Source organism: Bombina bombina, chromosome 5 (genome assembly GCF_027579735.1).
Source record: "Bombina bombina isolate aBomBom1 chromosome 5, aBomBom1.pri, whole genome shotgun sequence".
Taxonomy (NCBI): Eukaryota; Metazoa; Chordata; class Amphibia; order Anura; family Bombinatoridae; genus Bombina; species Bombina bombina.
In genome coordinates this window covers 418,912,463-418,934,035 of record NC_069503.1, presented here as the reverse complement: position 1 = coordinate 418,934,035, position 21,573 = coordinate 418,912,463, and the positions used below count along the sequence as shown (strand labels likewise).

Below are 21,573 nucleotides of genomic sequence, written 5' to 3'. Positions count from 1 at the left end.
GTCATTCTCTTTGACTCTAGTGCAAGGAGGAGGGGAAGTAATTAGGTGTCCTGATTAAGATTTTTCTATCAAGATTTTTTTATTTTGAAGTCTAGGCAAGATTGCTCTGGCCTTTCATCGCAATTTGGGTATAGCTGTACTCCATGTTTGTCTCTTCAGCAGCGATATAGGCTTGTGGGACAAGTGTATATATGCTTATTGTTGTGGCAGACATTACACATTTTCTAGTGAGGGAGAGGCTTTGTTTTCTATTGGCTGGGAGCACGCATTTTATTAAGCACTGCTTCTCAGTCCAATTCGTCTGTCCTTCATGTATATTCCGCTTTTAGTTGGAGCGATGCGGCGGTGTAGTGCATCCGTTGAGAGGAGTAAGCTTAGGGTTTTTTCTATTCCTGAGTTTTGCTGCCGCCCTTCCTAAAACCACCATGTTTTACCTCAGGGAGGAAGCGGCTGTGCCATTTGTGTTGCACTCAACTCTTAGCCAAGTGACTCCGCCTCCTTGCTCCGAGATTGGAGCAGTGAGGTTTCTGCCCATGTGTGGGGATAACATGAATGCTTTGTATTCTTATTTAAATCTTATGTATTAAAAGTTAATATGGGTGAATAAAGGATAATTCTTACTTATTAAGGATGACTTAAAGGTTTTTAAATCCTGCAGTTTGTAGAATACTGGTTCCTAAGAGTTTAGTATATTAATAATCAGACATATGGCTTGTGTCTCTCGCCTAATTTTTATAAGCCTGGGATGGTAGAGCAGGCTGAGAGATAAAGTTATTATATATGTTATGGGTAATAATCCTTAAAGTGACAGTTTGGTTCATTTTTTAAGAAGCCCTAATCTATACTCTAGGCTGTTTTCTTATGTAGATTCTGTCTTAGTCTACACTTTGTATTTTTTAAAGTGACAAAACAATTTTATTTTTATTTTTGTTGTTTTCCTTGTGTTTGTTCTTGGAGCGTAATCCCTGCTCCTTCGGACACACGTCTGCTCTGAACTACATTATAGAGTTTTTATAAAAATATTAAAGGGATCTTCCTTTTATTTTTCTCTGAGCCCTATGTCTCTCAGAATGATACTGTATAGGCATTGCCACAGTTTTCTCCTTAACATCCCAAGCCTTTATGGTGTCACATGCAGTGCCCTGTGGTTCCTCTCAATCTACTGGAGGAGTTATTTGCTTGCAGTATTGTCTGCCCAGGTAGTTTTTGGCATCCGTTGCTTTCTCTGCCTTTCCTTTATTTAAGGGAAATCGCAAGAGGTTCTTTAAGGAATCAGGTCTGTTTTCTGCTACGCATTTTGTCCTCCTTATAGTTTTATGAGCAGGATAGTTGGTAGCATCTGAGGGTTAAACCTCCGATTTGAACAGTGTAATTCCTTCTTCTGGTACTGAAGTGGTTCTGTTCAGATTCACGCCTAATCTCCCTTTTATTTAGGAAGGGTTGGCTACTTAGGAAACTTCGACTCTCCTGTCTTTGTCAATCCTCAAGAATCTTGTGAATTTTATATTTACTAGGATTCTTTTGTTAAAAAATGTCCTGTTCCCGACCGTGCTAGGAGAATTTCCTCAGGTATGGGAGAGGTTAAGGATTCATTTTCCCCTTCTCCTGTCTGTAATAGCCTGTCTCCTTTAAATATCATGGTGCTTAAGGTAAAGGGGACTCCTTGAGGAGATCAATGTCAGAAAGGCAAATAAATCCTTTCTTTCTGTTGCTGCGTTTCAATTCCCAAGTTCTCTGGAATGTCCGGTTAGGCTTGGATAAGGGGGATGTGCTGTCCTAGCCCGCCTGTTCAGCTGAGAAGCATACTTGTGACTTAGTGGTATAGTCTAGGCCTTATAGTTCTGCTGTGGCAGATTTTTAGGATTCCTCCAGATCCACACTTCTGGCGTTTCCTTTTTAAGAATGAGCCCTTGTTTGGACCTGGTCTGACGGTATTATCCTCTATCTTGCGGGTGGAAAGTGTTTTTCTATCACTTGTCAAGTGGGTAAGACTAAAGGACTGTTTTCCTTTTTCATCAGGGTTCAGATTTTTTAGACCAGTCTTAGATTTTTTCCCGGAGGCAGATGTCTCTTCTAGAATATCTGCAATTCAGGTACGATGAGAATCTTCCTTGAACAGGGTTCAGGACGTTCTTTTCAGGGGAGTTCCAGCCCCTGTCTGCAAACGGGATCTGGGTCTTTATCTCAAGTATCTCTGGTGCTGACCAATGTATCCATTCTCCTTTAGTTCTGGGTCTGTTCATGAGAACTTAGACTGGAGGGATGTGTGTTTCTTGTTCCCATGTTTCGGGATGTTCATTAGTTTATGGGTTCAGCAGCCGAGAAAGACTTTTAGGTCCTAGGTTAGTACAAGGGTGTTCTTCTGGACTATAGATGGTTCAGGTGTCATCCTTCCTTTGAACTATCTCTTTTTCAAGAAATTTGGTCCAATCTACTTTCCTTCGGATGGGAAATGAACTTGGAGAGGTCTTCCCGTGTTCCATCTTCATGGGTGGACTTGTTAGACTCTGTATTTAGAAGAAGTTTTCTAACAGAGGTCAGATGTCAAGGGTTTATTCCTTTTCCTTTCTCTCCAGTCTAGGGTCCAGCCTACACCAAGCTTTAGTTGTCCGGTAGATGGCTTAGCCTTTTACAACCAGTAGGTTGGGAGTTAGGATCTATCTGTAGCTTCATTTACTTCGTTTTTAAGTAAATCAATATAGGAGGGAATTGGTCTTATGGTTTCCATGGACTTCATTCCTTTTGCTATTTTCCATATAATGGAGAACATTTGGATTTGTCTCAAAGAATAGATATAGATCAGTCGTCAAATCTCTCTTTATAGTAGTATTTTCTTAGGTAAATCTATCTCAGGGCGCGTGCTTCTGGAGATATTCCTGGGTAATGTATCCACGGATGCCAACCTGCTGGGCTGGTATGCTGTCTGGGTCTTATTAAAATAATGGACTCAGGAGTCTCTACTCTTCTCTTTAACGTTTGCAATAGAAAGCGATTTTCAATGCTCTTATAGCTTGGACTCTTGACATCAGTCGTTCTTAGCTTGGTCCCAGTCGGACTATGTCACCTCTTGTTTTGTATCATCCATCAGGGAGGAACTTGGGGTTCAGTGGGCGGGAGCTCACAATTGATGTCTGTCGTCCAGGGGTAGACAACTGGATTTTTGAACAGAGTTATTTCTTCCCGGACAGTGGGTTCTTGGTAAATCTTCAGTTGGGGGGTCCGGAGTGGCCTCTGAGGGCGTTTCGTCAGAACGCCAACTTTCCAAGGTACGGTTCACGGTCTAGTGATCCACTGACAGCCTTGATTGATGTTCTGGCATTTTTTTCTTGGATATCAGTCTGGCATGCCTGTTTTTTCTCCATTTGCTTCCCTGCATGAGTCATTGCTCTTATTCAACAGGAGAGAGTGACGGGGATTCTCATAGCCTCTGTGTGACCCCGCAGGATCTGGTGTGCAGACCTATGGGTAACGTATCTTCTCTTTGGCGGCTGTACCTGAGGAAGGCCTTCTGAGTCAGCGTCCCTTCCTTCGTCTTCATCTAGTTTCTTTGATGCTGCCTCCTTGAAAATTGAACACTTGGTTTTGTGTTAGCGTGGGATTCCGAGTCAGTCATTGACACTATGACTCAGGCTTGCTTTTCTGTTTCTAGAAGAATTGCCATAGAATATGGAGTATTTTTATTGATTGGTGTGTATCCAAGGGTTCTCTTGGAGCGGAGTCAGGATCATAGAAATCTGTCTGGTCTCTAGGACATCTGGGGACAATCGGTACCCTGAGGGGTCAGATTCTGCTTTGTCTATTTGGCTACTTATGCGTCTGGCAGTTGTGCCAGATGTGCAATCTTTTTATTAGGCCTGGTCAGAATCAATCAGGCATGTCCTTCATGTCGGTTGCTCCCCCTTGGAGCATTAACCTTGTCTTAACCTTGTTCTTAGGGTACATTCTGTAGATATTAAGTGTTATCTCGGAAGGCTATCTTTTCTGCTCTCGGAACTCTCAGCTTGGCAGTGTGTTTCGCCTTATCTTATCTTTCTTGCAGATAAGGTGGTTCTTCGTATTTAGTTAGGTTTTCCTCCTAACTTGTGTTGGATGGGAATGTTATGAAGGAGATTGTTGTTCCTTGTCTATGTCCAAATCTTTTTTACCATTAGGAACGATGGTGGCACAACTTGAATGTTGTGCGTGTTATTAATTTCTTTCTACAGGCGACTAAGGATTTTGCCAGTTTTCTGTTTGGATGTTTTGTTTCTCTGGGACAGCTACTTCTCTTTCCCTTTGGTTGGAAGTATGATTCATTTGATTATGAGACTGCTGGACAGTAGCCTCTTGAGAGAATTATAGCTCTTTTCTCTAGGGCTGTATCTGCTTTTTGGGTTTTCAAGAATGAAGCTTCTGTTGATCAGATTTGCAAGACTGCAACTTGGTTCTCTCTGCTTACATTTTTCTGAATGTTTCAAATTTGATAATTTTATAGTTTGCCTCGGCTGAGGCTGCTTTTGGGAGAAAGGTTATTCAAGCAATGGTGCCTTCTGTTTAGGTTACCTGTCTTGTCCCTCCCTTATCATCTGTGTCCTCTATCTTGTGTATTGATTCCCAACAGTAGTTGATGATGATCTGTGGACTCACTGTGTCATTAGAAAGAAAACTAAATTTATGCGTACCTGATAAATTTATTTATTTCTTGCCACTTTGGTCGAATGACTGGGGGTTTGTGGGTAGGAAGTGATATTTATCAGCTTTGCTGTGGTGCTCTTTGCCTCCTCCTGCTGGTCAGGAGTGAAATTCCCAACAGTAATTGATGATGATCCGTGGACTCACCGTGTCAAGAAAGAAAGAAATTTATCAGGTAAGCATAAATTTCGCTTTTATATATAACGCTTATAAATGTTTTTATCAACCTGTGGCAAAGGTGAGGGATAAGATGTCAACTCCCCATTTTTGCCTCTGTGGGTAAATAAATTATGGCAATATCCATCTGCGAACATTAGAGGATCACTCTTGCTCTGTCTTGCGCACATCTTTCATTGTATTACATATGATTTTATATATTTACCATGATCGCCTAAATAGTTCTTCTTAGCAGCCAACAAATGGGATCCATGTTGCTAGCAAACGATGATGAGCTATAAATACATACAGTCTTCTAATTTGATATCACATTATTACTGAATCTAGGTTATCCTGTTAATACAGAAATTCAACACAAAATGACAATGTAGTCACACGTGATTGTTTTAACATATAGGCATGGAGAGAAATCACACAACATCTTTGTGTCTGTTTGATAATTATATTGTATGTGTTTAATAACAAAGTACAAAAAGGAAGAAACAAGTATACACTATTTCTTGTTAAAGTTTGACCATTATGCAACATTAGGAGATAAAAACTCCACTAGGTGATCACATTTTATTAACAGTTAAATAAAAAAATATAAGTTACATAAGTGAGAGTGCTAATGATTGCTAAGGAGACACAGTTCCAAACAGTCCAAAGAACAAAACCTGGGCACATAGTGCACTAAGCATACTTCGGGTTAAATACAAAGTGCCTATAATTTATAGAGGCCACCTCAGTATTAAATAATTTCTATTATTTAAAAAGATATATAATCCTTTTATTACCCATTCCCCAGTTTTGCATAACCAACACTGTTATATTAATTTACTTTATACCTCTGTGATTACCTTGTATCTAAGCCTCTGCAGACTGTCCTGAGATAAGAGGTGACCTTCAAGTGTTTTGAAATTAGCATATGAGCCTACCTAGGTTTACCTTTCAACAAATAATACCAAGAGAACAAAGCAAATTTGATGATAACAGTAACTTGGAAAGATGTTTAAAATTGCATGCCTTATCTGAATCATGAAAGTTTAATTTTAACTGTCCAAAATAAAAAAATTAAACCTAAACTGAAACCCCTATAAAAATAAAAAATCCCCCCCCCAAAATAAAACACACCCTAATCTAATAATAAACTACCAGTAGCCCTTAAAAGGGCTTTTGTAGGGCATTGCCTTAAGTTAAACAGTTTTTTTACATTTAAAAATTACTAAATCCCCCTAACAGTAAAACCCCCCATCCACTAAACCTCCCAAAATAAAAAAAAACTAACACAAAACCCCCCTAAACTACCCATTGCCCATTGCCCCTAAATGGGCATTTGTATGGGCATTGCCCATAAAAGGGCATTCAGCTCTTTTACTGCCCTTAAAAGGGCAATCGGCTCTTTTACAGCCCATTAAATTCCTAATCTTACAAATAAAAAAACAAAAAATCCTAAAACTATGCCCCAAATAGGTACTTACCATTCCTGAAGTCCAGCGGAGAAGGTCTTCTTACAGGCAGCTCCATCATCTTCTATCTTCATCTGGAGCGAAGGCAGCTCAGAGCGGAGGTGCAGAGCTGTGGATCCTCAGCGGCGGTCCTCACCAGTGGCGCGTAGCGGAGGTGCAGAGCGGTCTTCCCCGATGCGTGGATTCTTAGCGGCAGTCCTCAACAGCAGCGGTCCTCGGTGGCATGGAGGCTGCTCTTCATCCGATGTCGGTCATACCCTAAAGATTGAATGCAAGGTACCGCAAACAATTTGGGGTACCTTGCATTCCTATTGGCTAAAAATTTGAAATCAGCCAATAGGATTAGAGCTATTGAAATCCTATTGGCTGTTCAAAGATTTCAGTAGCTCTCATCCTATTCGCTGATTTTTTATAGTTTCAGCCAATAGGAATGCAAGGTACCCCAATAAATGCGATCACATGAAGAGGAGCCTCCACGCCGCTGAGGATCCACACATCAGGGAAGACCGCTCCACACCTCCACTCCGCGCCGCGGCGCCTTCACTCCGGATGAACATAGAAGATGATGGAGCCACCCGGAAGAAGACCTTTTTCCGCCGGACTTCAGGAACAGTGAGTACTTATTTGGGGCTTAGTGTTAGGATTTTTTTTAATTTTATTTAATTTTTTTTAAGATTAGGGATTTAATGGGCTGGAAAATAGCTGATTGCCCTTTTAAGGGCAGTAAAAAAGCTCAATGTCCTTTTAAGGGCAATGCCCATATTAATGCCCCTTTAGGGGCAATGGGTGGTTTAGGTTTTTTTAGTGTTCGTTTTTGTTATTTTGGGGGGTTTGGTGTGAGTGGGTTTTACTGTTAGGGGGGATTTAGTCATCTTTAAATGTAAAAGAGCTGTTTAACTCAGGTCAATTCTCTACAAAAGGCCCTTTTAAGGGCTATTGGTCATTTAGTTTAGGGGTGTTTTTATTTTGAGGGGCTTTTTAATTTTCATAGGGATTAGGTTTATTTTTTTATTTTTGTAATTTTAGATATTTTTTTGTAATTTGTTAGGTTTTATTTAAGTGTAACTTAGTATTGGGGTTAATTTAGGGGGTGTTAGGTTAGGGGGCTTAGTAATTAAATTAGTTATTTGTTTTGTGAGGGGTTGACGGTTTAGGAGTTAATAGGTTAATCAGGTTTATTGTGATGTGGGGGTTTGGCGGTTTAGGAGTAAATAGGTTAATTAGGTTTATTTCGAAGTTGGGGGTTGGAGGTTTAGGGGTTAATGAGTTAATTAGGTTTATTGCGATGTGGGGGTTTGTCGGTTTAGGAGTTAATAGGTTAATTACGTTTATTGCGATGTGAGGGGTTTGCGGTTAAGGAGTTAATATTTTAATTGTTATTTGCGGATTAGGGGTTAATTACTTTATTATTTTGCGATGTGGAGGTTTGCAGTTTAGGTGTTTGTTAATACTTCGTACGGGCGGGTAGGCTTTTTTTGTTATACTTCGTGCCGATTTGTTTTTTTTATTTATTTCTTGCTGGTGGTTACGTGTTTTTTTTAAGGCTTCGGGTTTGCCTACGCTGTATCCAGGTGGTTTCCGAAAATGGCAGGGTGGTGAAAGAAGCTTTGCTGCATCCAGGTGGATTCTTTTGGCTGCGTGCACAGCCAACATTCTTTTGGCTGCCTCGCACAGCCAACATTCTTTTGAGGATGCGTGCGCAACTGGGAATGGACACGTTACAAACGCGATTATAGTATAGAAGATAGTTTGTATATTATATTTTTTCTACATTATATTTCCTGTTTTCTCTCATCTAGAGTTACAGCAGAGGTTAAGCACAATCCCACCAACACAATAGTTTGTAAAGCCCAAGGGGAATGGAATGGCCTTCTGGAATTCATATATAGCAATGGGGAAACCAAAGTGATTGATACAACTAAAATGCCTGTTATCAGGAAGAAGATAAGACCACTGCGGAAGCAAGGACATTTTGAATCAAGGTGAGAAATATAGGAATATTATCTTTTATTTGCAGCCATGAAAAACAAAATGCATAAAAATGTGTGTGTATTTACCACTATAGATCAATACAAATACTTACACATGCATTTTTCATTACTAACCAATGATCCAGACACAATATAGGAAATAGAATGTATTATCATTTTACACAACAACAAAAAAGATTTCTTTAATTTATTACCTAGACGGATATGGGAAAACGTCACTAATGCCCTTAAATCTGACAACATTGAAGCTGCAACAGAGCACAAACAGCTTTTGGAGGAAAGGCAACGAGTCGAAGCCAGGCAAAGAACTTCTCTCAATACTCAGTGGAAGCCAAAATATTTTATCAAGGAGGTAATTTACTTTGACTTACATCAGTGTGTGGCACATGAAACTGCACTAGATGTTTTACTAACGTGATCTGAGATAGTTTTACATGTATTTTGTAGTAGTGTAAACCATGTTTTACTAGACTGAATTAATCATTCAAAGTTAAGCACATTGGAAAGATTTCTAGGTGAAATGTGGTATTCTTCTATAGCAAACATGCAATAATACTAGGGCAGAGGAATGGAAGGTGCTGAATTCTTCCTGTTACTATTTCACAAGTATTAAGCATTTTGACGCTCTGGTAATTGTAGATAAAAACACTGAGCTGTTGAGTATATCAGAAAGATTGTAACCATGGTCTGTTTATCTAGGATGTGCCTGGCAATAAAACTAATGTAGCGGACCACTGATACGCTCTTCTTAGTCCCCTGTAGCAGATGCAGATGTGGTGTTGCCTAATACTAACTATATATAAAATAAATGTGTGCATCATTATTGGGATGGCAGAAAACAGATTACTTTTCAGTCAAAAGACTGATCATCCATCCAATCCTTCTTTTCAGCAATGCAGTTTCCCTTAATGTAACATTTTTACTCATTATGTACAGAGAAAAGAAAACAGCGTTTGAGTTAACGTGCCTAGGGATAACAATTTTCTTATTCTTAGCGTGTTTCAGTGCAGGGAAAACTGATTTAAAAAAAAAAAACAAGATATTGTTGTGTCTTAATCTGAACTAGTAATTCACACACGGCCTCTGTGATCTCATTATTTTCTTAGGATTTCTCAGGGGGAGTATTGGGAAACAAATAGGAGAAAATTTAGAAACCAATGCTTTAGAAGTGTAGTTTGCAGTATATCTTCACCACAGGTAATATTGACATGTATGCCAAACTATATATATATATATATATATATATATATATATATATATATATATATATATATATATATATATATATATATATATATATATATATATATATACATACACACAGATATACACAGTGTATATATAAATATATACAAAACTAAATAATCAACACACATATATATGTGTGTGTGTGTATATATATATATATATATATATATATATATATGTGTGTGTGTGTGTGTGTGTGTATGTGTACGTATTTATGTATGTGTGTGAGTGTATGTATATATATATGTAAATTGATCATTTTACATTGTTCTCTCTAAGGGCCTGATGATCTAAAGTTCTCCGCTTAGGCTAGAGATGATTTAAGTAACCTTGCAAGTATGGCGAGGTTCCCTTAAGAATTTTAGAAACACCAATTTTAAATTGAGAGATGTTTATCTATGTGAAGGAGAGACTCCTATATTACATTATAAGAAGTTTTTGTGTGATTTCTCTCCATGGCGACAAGTTTTTGATTAAATATAAAAAGAGAGAGAGATGCACTCAGCTGAGATAGAACAAAAGCTAGAAAAACTTCCGTGCCTGTTCATTTTAGGGTGCCACTCAGGGTGCATACTCTTTTAGCACACTATGCCCCTTCACAGAGAAAATATATCCTGTAGCATATCAGTCTGACCCTGCCCAATGGCAGTCCAGCACCGAAATACCAGGCAATTCTTCTCTGAACAAGAGAAACAACAACCCCAGACGATCGCTTCGGCCTTCTGTGGGCCTCGTCAGTGAGGTGCAGTCGTATCTCTCTAAGGGCATGTGTGCAAGGAGTCCACGTCTGGTTTCCCCTTTTACTCTTAGGGAGACCCAAGAGCAATTTGCATAAATATAAAAAGAGAGAGAGATGAACTCAGCTGAGACAGAACAAAAACTAGAAAAACTTCCGTGCCTGTTCATTTTAGGGTGCCACTCAGGGTGCATACTCTTAGCACACTATGCCCCTTCACAGAGAAAAAATATTCTGTAGCATATCAGTCTGACCCTGCCCAATGACAGTCCAGCACCGAAATACCAGGCAGACGATCGTTTCGGCCTTCTGTGGGCCTCGTCAGTGAGGTGCAGTCGCATCTCTCTAAGGGCATGTGTGCAAGGAGTCCACGTCTGGTTTCCCCTTTTACTCTTAGGGAGACCCAAGAGCAATTTGCATTAATTTAAAAAGAGAGAGAGATGCACTCAGCTGAGACAGAACAAAAGCTAGAAAAACTTCCGTGCCTGTTTTTATATTTAGACAAGTTTTTGATTATCAGGCCCTTAGTTTTGGCCTCAGTGTGTATAGAGAGATAAGCTAATGAGGTCTGCTCTCACTGGAAGCGCATTACTAGATTATGAGAGGATCGCTATTTAGTGCTCCTACTTGAGCGTTAACTTTGCTAGAAGTTATTTTTTGCACACATCGGATAGTGCTGGTGAAAGTAAAGATTTTGCACTAGCATGAAACCTGACGTGCACAAAGAGTTAACCACAGGATATCGCATTTGCAATATCACAATAACCTCATTAACTTTAATACAGCAGCAAAGTAAAAAAACTGAATTTATGCTTACCTGATAAATTACTTTCTCTTGTGGTGTATCCAGTCCACGGGTTCATCCTTTACTTGTGGGATATTCTCCTTCCCTACAGGAAGTGGCAAAGAGAGTACACAGCAGAGCTGTCCATATAGCTCCCCCTCTAGCTCCACCCCCCAGTCATTCGACCGAAGGTTAGGAAGAAAAAGGAGAAACCATAGGGTGCAGTGGTGACTGTAGTTTAAACAAAAAAATCTACCTGACTTAATAGCCAGGGCGGGCCGTGGACTGGATACACCACAAGAGAACGTAATTACAGGTAAGCATAAATTCTGTTTTCTCTTGTAAGGTGTATCCAGTCCACGGGTTCATCCTTTACTTGTGGGATACCAATACCAAAGCTTTAGGACACGGATGACGGGAGGGAACAAGACAGGTACCTTAAACGGAAGGCACCACTGCTTGTAAAACCTTTATCCCAAAAATAGCCCCCGAAGAAGCAAAAGTATCGAATTTGTAAAATTTAGAAAAAGTATACAGCGAAGACCAAGTCGCTGCCTTACAAATCTGTCAACAGAAAATTCATTTTTAAAAGCCCATGTGGAAGCCACTGCTCTGGTAGAATGAGCAGTAATTGTTTCAGGAGGCTGCTGGCCAGCAGTCTCATAGGCCAAACGGATGATGCTTTTCAGCCAAAAGGAAAGAGAGGTAGAGGTCGCCTTCTGACCTCTCCTCTTACCAGAATAGATAACAAACAAAGAAGTTGTTTGTCTGAAATCCTTAGTTGCTTGTAAATAGAACTTTAAAACACGAACCACATCAAGATTGTGTAACAGACGTTCCTCCTTCAACAAAGGATTAGGACACAGAGAAGGAACAACAATTTCCTGGTTAATATTCTTATTAGACACAACCTTAGGAAGAAAACTGGGTTTGGTACGTAAAACTACCTTATCTGCATGGAACACCAGGTAAGGTGAATCACACTGTAAAGCAGATAACTCTGAAACTCTTCGAGCAGAAGAGATAGCTACCAAAAACAAAACTTTCCAAGATAAAAGCTTAATATCTATGGAATGTAAAGGTTCAAACGGAACCCCTTGCAAAACTGAAATAACTAAATTCAGACTCCATGGCGGAGCCACAGGTCTATAAACAGGCTTGATTCTGACTAAAGCCTGACTAAACGTTTGAACATCTGGTACCTCTGCCAGACGTTTGTGAAAAAGAATAGACAAAGCAGATATTTGTCCCTTTAAGGAACTAGCTGATAATCCTTTCTCCAATCCATCTTGGAGAAAGGACAAAATCCTGGGAATCCTAACCTTACTCCTCTAACACCACATTCACTTTACACTTCCGATTGCTTAGAGCCGGCAAAGAGAATGACTGGGGGGTGGAGCTAGAGGGGGAGCTATATGGACAGCTCTGCTGTGTGCTCTCTTTGCCACTTCCTGTAGGGAAGGAGAATATCCCACAAGTAAAGGATGAACCCGTGGACTGGATACACCTTACAAGAGAAAAGACTATTACCGATACTCGCATGCTAACCCTCATCACTATAAAACCCCTTACTTTAATAACCCCTAAACTGCCACATCCCGCTACTCTTTTAACCCTGTTACACTTTTAACCCCTAATGCACCACATCCCCCATCACAAACTAGCCTGCTACACTATTAACCACTAAACCACCACAATCCCCATTGCAATAAATCCCCTAACCTATTAACCTCTAAACCTCAATAACCCCTACACTTCTTAACCCTGTAACAGCTAACCCTTCCAAGGCCCCCTAAGTTACTAAAAATACACTACCAATAAAAAATGTTTTAACCAAAAAAAAAGGATACTAAAAAAAAACCCCTTTCCTAAAACTAAAGTACCCTTAGAAAAAAGCCCCCCCCCCTAAAAAAAATATTCTAAAACCTACTCTAAAAATCACCCTGAAAAGGTAATTTGTCAGGCAGTGCCCTAGTTTGTAATAATAGCTCTTTTGCAAAAAAAGTGATCTTAGCTCTTTTGCAAAAAAAATCTATCCTAAACTCACCATCTTGAATCCAGCTCCTTTAGGGTGCAGCGGTGGGTCCATCGCACTCCTCGATCTTTTTGGACGGACCTCTTCTGATTTTTCACCTATCCATCTACATCCTGTCACCGCAGCACACTGAAGATTACATGGAAGGTTCCCCCTTATATAGGGGTGGCCTTGCATTTCTATAGGCTGATTTTTTAATTCCAAGTCAAATCAGCCAATTGAATAAAAACTTTATCTATTGGCTGATTTGAATTGGAATTGAAAAATCATTCAATAGATTAATTGTAAAACCCAGTTTTTAACAGTCTTAGTTTTCAGAGCTCGTCTGGGACTTAAAATAAGTCCAGGCATTTTAAGGCACCTTACTCCTCCCCTTTTGTTATTTAACCATATCTAAAACATCTACAGCTAGATTACAAGTGGAGAGCTAAATTATCACGCAAGATAATTAACCAGCCATTACAAGTGGCTGGTTATTGCTAACGCAAGCTCTGGTTAATTTTATAAGTCTGCCCCAAATGGCCCCAAAATACTAGTGTAGATGGCAACATCTTTATTTTTAATAAAATTACTGCACTAGGCAGTATTTTGGGGTTAAAGTTGGTGGGTATTAAATTTACTGCCATCACTGCACAAGCACGACTTACCCCCGTCGCTGGCGCTGAAGGTCTGATGCTGTCTCTGAAGCTTTTGTGAGTGCAGTGCTTACCAGCGACTTTGCTTCACATTGCTGACAACTTGTAATACCAGCGCACATTATTGTGCGCTGATATTACACAGTGGAGCGCAAATGTTGCTTTCATCAAAGCTATATTTAGCGCTCCACTTGTAATCTGGCCCTTAGAGTTTGCAATACCCTTCTGTCACTGTATTTCATAAATGTGTTGTAATTAAATAGTAAAAAGGTGAAATGTAATTAAAAATTAAGCTATTGACATTCATAGTTAAGCCCGTGAAATCGATATTTACGCTCAACTTAGTAATAACAGCGCACACAAATGTGCGCTGGTATTACAAATGAGGTGCAATGCGAACATAACCTTGAGTTCAAATCGAATTGCATGGAAGCATTGAGCTCACAAGAGCGTGCTTCCATAGGCTCTAATGGGGGCCTCGTTCTCATGCCGTGAGACACGGCATGAGAACTAGCGCAGCAAACGGGGTGTATATACTGTACATATATATTTATGTTTTAATATGTGTATACACACATATTAAGACATAAATATATATAAATTCTGACCTCTGGTTCATTTTTTTAGCGCTAATTGCTACCGTTCGCTCTTGGTAGCAATAACCAGCCACTTGCAATTGCTGGTTATTTATTGTGTGCCAGTAAACGAGCGAATGTAAGTATAAACCAGAAAACAAAAATCAGACATACACTAGATTACAAGATACATGCAGATCTCAATATAAGAAACAATATTCTATTAATACTCCTTACCTACCCATGTGTGACACTGTCTGAAGCTGCCACAAACCAATCCTATACTGAAATCCATCAGAGGAGACAGCTCTGCAGGGAATTATTTAGCAGCCTACAGAGCCAGTCATTGTAAGGAGGATCAGTATGATGTAATGCTGTGGAGGGAATGTAATCTGGTTCCCAGACACAGCAAAGCATTGAGAGGCAGGGTAAAGGCTGGCCCTGCATCATGTACAAATAATAATTCTGGCCACTGGGTGGGGCTAGAGCAAGCAGGCGCGGCCTGCAATTGATCTTAGCACACCAGGCCAATACCCTGCATGCATTATGTTCATTCCAGGCCTGTTAGTTTTGTATGAAACAACAGATAACACATTTTACTCCGTTTACAGAAAAAAAATCAAGGAAATAATTAAAGGGACAGTCTACACCAGAATTCTTATTGTTTTAAAAGATAGATAATGCCTTTACTACCCATTCCCCAGCTTTTCACAACCAACATTGTTATATTTATATACTTTATAACATTTAAACCTCAAAATTTTTGCCTCTTTAAGCCACTAAAGACAGCCTCTTATCACATCCTTTTTTTTTCCTTTTCATAACAGGGGAGTGCTAGTTCATGTGAGCCATATAGAGGACATTGTGCTAATGCCCGTGGGCACTAATTGGATAAAATGCAGGTCAATAGATCATAAATAAAAAGTCATGTGATTAGATGGCTATCAGAAAAAGCTTAGATACAAGGTAATCACAGAGGTAAAAAGTATATTAATATAACCATGTTGGTTATGCAAAACTGGGGAATGGGTAATAAAGGCATTATCTATCATTTTAAACAATAACAATTTTGGGGTAGACTGTCCCTTTAACTACAAAGAATTCATTCATCGCTGTGCTCATAATCTTCCTACATTTTTTGTGTCTCTTTACCATATTGAGATCATAATCTCACTTTCTCTTCTTTAGTTTCCTGGTTTCTGTTTCAAAACCCTGGAATTGCCTAAATTCTGTTAAAGAATGTCCCTGCATTTGTCTGTTGACCTAGAGCCATTAATTTTCCACTCCTTTACATGTGTTCCACAATGTTTAAAAAAGGAATGTGGTTCCTTTGGGGAACTACTACTTTCCAAAGCATTTACATTTCCTATAAAATACTATGGGTCAGATTACAAGTGGCTCGCTAACCTTTTTCTCCCTTGCACGCTTACTTTGCTCAAGTAAACTTTGAACGCTGGCGGGTCAGTGTGTGTATTAGAAATTGCAAGTAAAAAAGTTAGCGCATCAACGAAAAGTCCAATACACACAAAATTCAGGTCTTTGGATATCTCTATTGTAAAATATCTATACCTATATATATGTACAGGAATATATACAGGTGTGTGTATATATATATATATATATATAAATCTAATTAAAAATACAAGTGAAGAACACTGGAATATAAAATATTTCTATTCAATACACAGTAAAACACATTTTAACATAAAAATATATTTTTCATGTTTCAAGGTATTTGACTGGAAAGGGCTCAGAAGTGTGTAAATATATTTCTATGTATATACTTCTGCGTATATGTATGTATTTGTGTATATTTGTATGTATATACATATTTAAAAAAATAAACACATAAATGCATTTGTGTATATATATATATATATATATGTCAAACACAAGTATTAGCAGCGCAAAAACAGACAGGAGATGGAGACAAAGAAAGGTATAGCTGTTGAATTACACACTGGTATTATAGACACTAATAGATAAATACACAATGGGCAGATGAGACTATAATGCACATAAAAAAGTCCCAATAGTGAATACAGTTACCACTTCCACAGGGTGACTGCTGTTTGATGTGGCTCTATATCTGAGAGTTCCCATTTCTACATATAGTTCCAGATAAGGTCAGGGAATCCTCACTCCTTGATCCACGGGCTGCAGCTATTTTCAGAGGTGTGTTACCAACACTCTCTATGTAGCAAAAATCTAGAAGAGGAGAAACAACCGCAGGCCCATCAAGGTAGACGTTTTATGCACTTTAATACACATATACGGTTATAAACACTTACAAGATGTAAGAAATCACAAGCATGTCTCCCATTTAGGGGTATTAAAAACGTCCAAATGTCAAACTGTCACAGCTTCCGTGTAACACAATACACGCCACAGGATACAGTCCTTTTAGATAACTTGAACCAGGAGCAATCAAAGCTCCGCCCCCAACGCGTTTCGTCTGCCCTTAGCAGACTTTCTCAAGAGGATAAGTAAAGGTTATACCTGTAATCTCCTTAACGAGTCCTTTAAAAACCTATTGCATACTTCTGATTGGCTGCTGTTCGTCCTATCCGGTAACGACATCCGGACCTGCCTCTGTATGTAAAAACGTCATTTGACTTATTTATCCACGCAGCCAATCCGTCTCCTTAGTCTTTTATACTTCCAATTGGCCGCTGTTGGGCCTATCCGATATCGTCATTCGGACCAGCCCCTGTGTGTAAGAACGTCATCTGACCCGCAAGCAGCCAATCCGCCTTCTAATGTCTCTTCTGCTTGACTTAACCTTGTATTTGCGGCAGTCAATGTCCGTGTCCAGCATCGTATTAAAAATATAAATAAGGAATATAGCAAAGACTTAAATACATAAATAACAACTACATATCATAAAACAGTTTAAAAATCTCACTGAACAATTAAAACTATAACAGTTAGAAAAAAGGACTACTTATAAAATCCATATATCCACATTTCATGATAAATTGTACATAAACTCAATTAAAAATTCATATCTTCATCACATTAAAAATAAGGATTTAAATAACACACTTCATATTTCATTACATATGGAAGGAGGGAACACAAAATTAATGCCACACATACTATCTATACACTGCCACTTATTCTGATGCTATCGCTATTATCCCTACCTACAAATATTAAATACATAGATAAAAAAGGATTTAAAGAGCAACTTTTTAAGAAAATATATCTTTAAGAAAACAATTTGTATAGAAAATAATCAACTTTAAAAAGATTAACTCTAATTCATGAAGAGACCCTAAGTCATAAAAGCCTGCAAATCCAAATCATTATTTAACCCTTTCGGTGCCATACAGTCTAACATGTGGATCCATTTCGTTTCACACTGCCTCAGTTTCATTAATCTTTGTTGTTCATTACCCATACCTGTTGGTATAATTTCTAATATTTTAACAGACAAACTTTTGGCACTTTGACCATGTTTTATTTTAAAATGCCCTGATACACTGTGATTTTCAAAGCCAGATTTTATGTTTTCTATGTGCTCATATATGCGGCGCTTAACCTTTCTTTTAGTCCTGCCTACATAGATTTTATTGCACTCGCAGGTAAGGCAATACACCGCATACGTGGACACACAGGATGCTTTGTCTCTAATTTTAAACTCTTTAGTATTGTCCCAATTGTGTAAGGTATCTCCTTTTTTTTATTAAATTACACATACAGCAGTTTAAGCGACCACATTTAAAGGTCCCTCCTTTGTTTAAGACCCAAGTTGATAACGTCCCTGTGCTCTTTTTTTACAGATCTTAATTTGGATGGAGCTAATATATTTTTAATATTCTTATTTCTCTTAAAGATAGTAACAGGGTTTTCTTCTAGGTGGGGACCCAGAATGGGATCTGATAATAGTATGTTCCAATGCTTTTTTAGAGTGTTTTTGATTAAACCAGCACCTAAATTAAATCTGGTGATAAACTTTGCTCCAGCTCTTGATTTGCTAATTGTCGGCTTCTCTTTGCTTATAACCAAACCTTCTCTATTTCTCATTCTGCTTTCATTCATAAACTGCTAATACAAGATGTTAAAGAATGGCAGGACCTCATTTTACTTGATAACTATATATTACATGATATAATTCCAAGAGGTCTGATACCCAGCTTTTGATCTGGATGAAATAGAATTTTCCTCAGAATGGGATAGTGCACTTCATTTATGTTCAATGACCTTGAATAAAATTCTGGTGAAATATAGGGAACATAAATTAAATAAGATTAAAACTGGTATTGAGGAATTAACTATTAAGGTACAACCACTAAAGGAAGTTGAGAAATGGAAAACAATTGAATGTGATATTTTATCTAGAATTGATGTATTAGAGAAAGAATTAATTGTACATAAAACCTCTAAGTTAAGACGAGACCAGGATTATTACAAGAATGATAGAGTCTATACCCATAATCCAAGAGTATATAAGGATAGTTCTAAAGACAATTATAAAGGAACAACAATAGGAAAAACTCAGAATACAATTCAGACTTGTGTAAGAGAAGAAAAAAAGTATGGCTATGGGAGGGACAAGTAGCAAATATAATAGGGAACATGTAATAGGGAACAAAGCTAGACATAATTCTAATGTGAGTAACCATAAAGGCAACAAAGAGTTATATACTCATAATAGGTATAAAGTTCTAAATGAATCTCCTATATCTGTTAGATGGAATGATCAAGGTGCTAAAGTTCCAGCATTATCATAATAGTGACATAAGAGGTCAATATAATGTTCCCAAAAATAAGACACAAAATGCTAATAGATATCCTGACTATAGTCATAATAAACAACAGTCTACCTACTCTCCCCCTCCCTCTTCCTTTTTTTTATGGAGGAAGAGGCCTCAACAGACTTGGCTCCAGAGAGCACAATTCAATTATCAACATCAGGAGGAAGGGGAGAGGGAGAGGGAAGGAAGGATGCATTGGAACCAACAGGTGGACCCACAGCCTCTAGAGAAGAGGGAAGAGAGGAAGCAGGGAACAAAAAGAAGGTGGGAACAAGAAGAGGGTGTAGGGCAGGACTTAGAGTCGGGGAATGTAAGAACAAGGTGCAGGTTTTAGAAGAGCAGAAAAATATGTGTTCAATCTATCCAAAAGAGTCCTCACTGACTATGAATATAAATTGTTAGGGAAAGGCCTTAAGTTTGCTCCACACAGCCAACCAAATAGTTTTGAGGTATTCATAGACTTGCAAAAATACATTCGTAAACTTACATTGCAATGTTATTTCATTAAAAATTATTTTAAAAAGAAAGAGAACTCCCCTCAGGTAACCTTAAGTGAGGGTGACTATCAAACTTTAAGTATACTTGTAAGTCTCCAAGAGGGAACACAGCATAAAACACAGGCTGATAAAGATCTCCTGGAGTTAAGTATACTTGAAGATAATATAGATACCATTAAACGCAGTCATTTCAAACGCCCATCTTCTTTTTATCCCATTTATGCACAGGGGGACTATATCCCTGTATTTAATGAAATCATGAAGGAGGAATTTAGGAATTATTTTAAGACACAATCTAAAAAGGGAAAATTTAAATACAGAGACAATCTCAATCAGCAAGAAAGGAAGGCACTAGATACCCTCAGGTCCGACACTAATATCGTGATTAGACAAGCGGACAAGGGGGGAGGGATTATAGCTCAAGATCGTGAGGTATATGTATCAGAAGCACATAGGCTGTTAAATTGTAGGGAAACATATAAAAGGTTAGAAAAAGATCCCACATCATTATACACTCAAGAACTAAATATACTTGTGGCTAAGGGAAAAGAAGAAGGTGTCTTGAACACCAAGGAGGCTAACTTTATCTTGTGATAGTGTATAATTAGTGCGCCAACGGTCTGATAATCTACTGTCTATATGACAGTGAAACAAAATCACAGTGTTAAAAATCTAAATATATAACTATCAGATACAAATCGTTATAAAAAAATCCCGATCATATTAGGAAACAAATGAGTTAATAGGAAACAAATAAATTAATCTTAGATAGTAATAGTGATAACGTGATACAGTGTTGTCTTAGCAGCGAACACCCTAAATTATTAAGGTAATAAAACTGCAAGGCACTATAAGTAATAAGCACAGCAATGTGGTAGAATCATTAAATGATATAGTGAAATAGTCCCAATAATCAGAGTTCAAAATGTTACATGAATGATGGGCGTAATGTCCAAATCACAGTAGGCAGGCTCTTCTCCAAAAGATCCCTGTTGGTGACCCAGGGGTGGATACTATATAGAAAAAAAGATAAAAGAAGGCGCCAACATAGTGCGGTTACCAATGGGATGGGACACGCTTAGCAAATATACCAAATACTCACAGGATGAAAGACACTTGAGAAGTGTCACAGGTGCCTCCTGGACTCTCTGAGTTGTCCAGCTAACTCCCACTCCACTGTGGTGGTAAGGTTCCGCTTGTCTCTGCCAATTTGGATGGCTCCGCTGGTGGTCCTGGCTCCCAGCCAATTTTCCAAAAGGACTCTCTTGCGGTTTCCCCAAATCCAGTTATCCAGTTGAGGTATAAAGGATATACCACTGCTTGTTGTTTCCTGTTGATTGAGTTCACAATCAACAGGAAACAACAAGCAGTGGTATATCCTTTATACCTCAACTGGATAACTGGATTTGGGGAAACCGCAAGAGAGTCCTTTTGGAAAATTGGCTGGGAGCCAGGACCACCAGCGGAGCCATCCAAATTGGCAGAGACAAGCGGAACATTACCACCACAGTGGAGTGGGAGTTAGCTGGACAACTCAGAGAGTCCAGGAGGCACCTGTGACACCTCTCAAGTGTCTTTCATCCTGTGAGTATTTGGTATATTTGCTAAGCGTGTCCCATCCCATTGGTAACCGCACTATGTTGGCGCCTTCTTTTATCTTTTTTTCTATAACTTTATCTTGACATCCTGTTCCCCTGCACAGTTATTTTACCACCTACCTAAGGTGCATAAGGACATACAGAACCCACCCGGGAGACCTATAATCTCAGGGGTGGGTTCCCTGACAAGCAACCTCTCCTGTTACCTAGATTGGTTTCTACAACCATGTGTAAAAATTATAAAATCATACTTGAAGGATACATCAGAAACCATCCGAATATTTGAGGGCTTAGATTGGGATGAAGACCTCTTTTGGATATCGTGCGATGTTACATCCCTATAAACGAATATCCCCCACAATCTAGGAATAGAGGCGTTTTTGGAATTTTTTGATGAGTTCAGTGACCTATCTTGTGT

The 21,573-nt window shown here is 38.7% G+C and overlaps 1 protein-coding gene across 1 annotated transcript in view; it reads left to right on the top strand.

Annotated features, from left to right (window-relative positions):
• The window catches only part of OSBPL10 (oxysterol binding protein like 10), an 873,140-nt gene that overhangs the window by 832,899 nt on the left and 18,668 nt on the right, over window positions 1–21,573 (top strand). Inside the window, exons 10-11 of the mRNA XM_053714253.1 lie at window positions 8,096–8,278; window positions 8,486–8,639. Coding sequence (XP_053570228.1) covers window positions 8,096–8,278; window positions 8,486–8,639 — 337 coding nt within the window. The remainder of the gene's footprint in view (window positions 1–8,095; window positions 8,279–8,485; window positions 8,640–21,573) is intronic.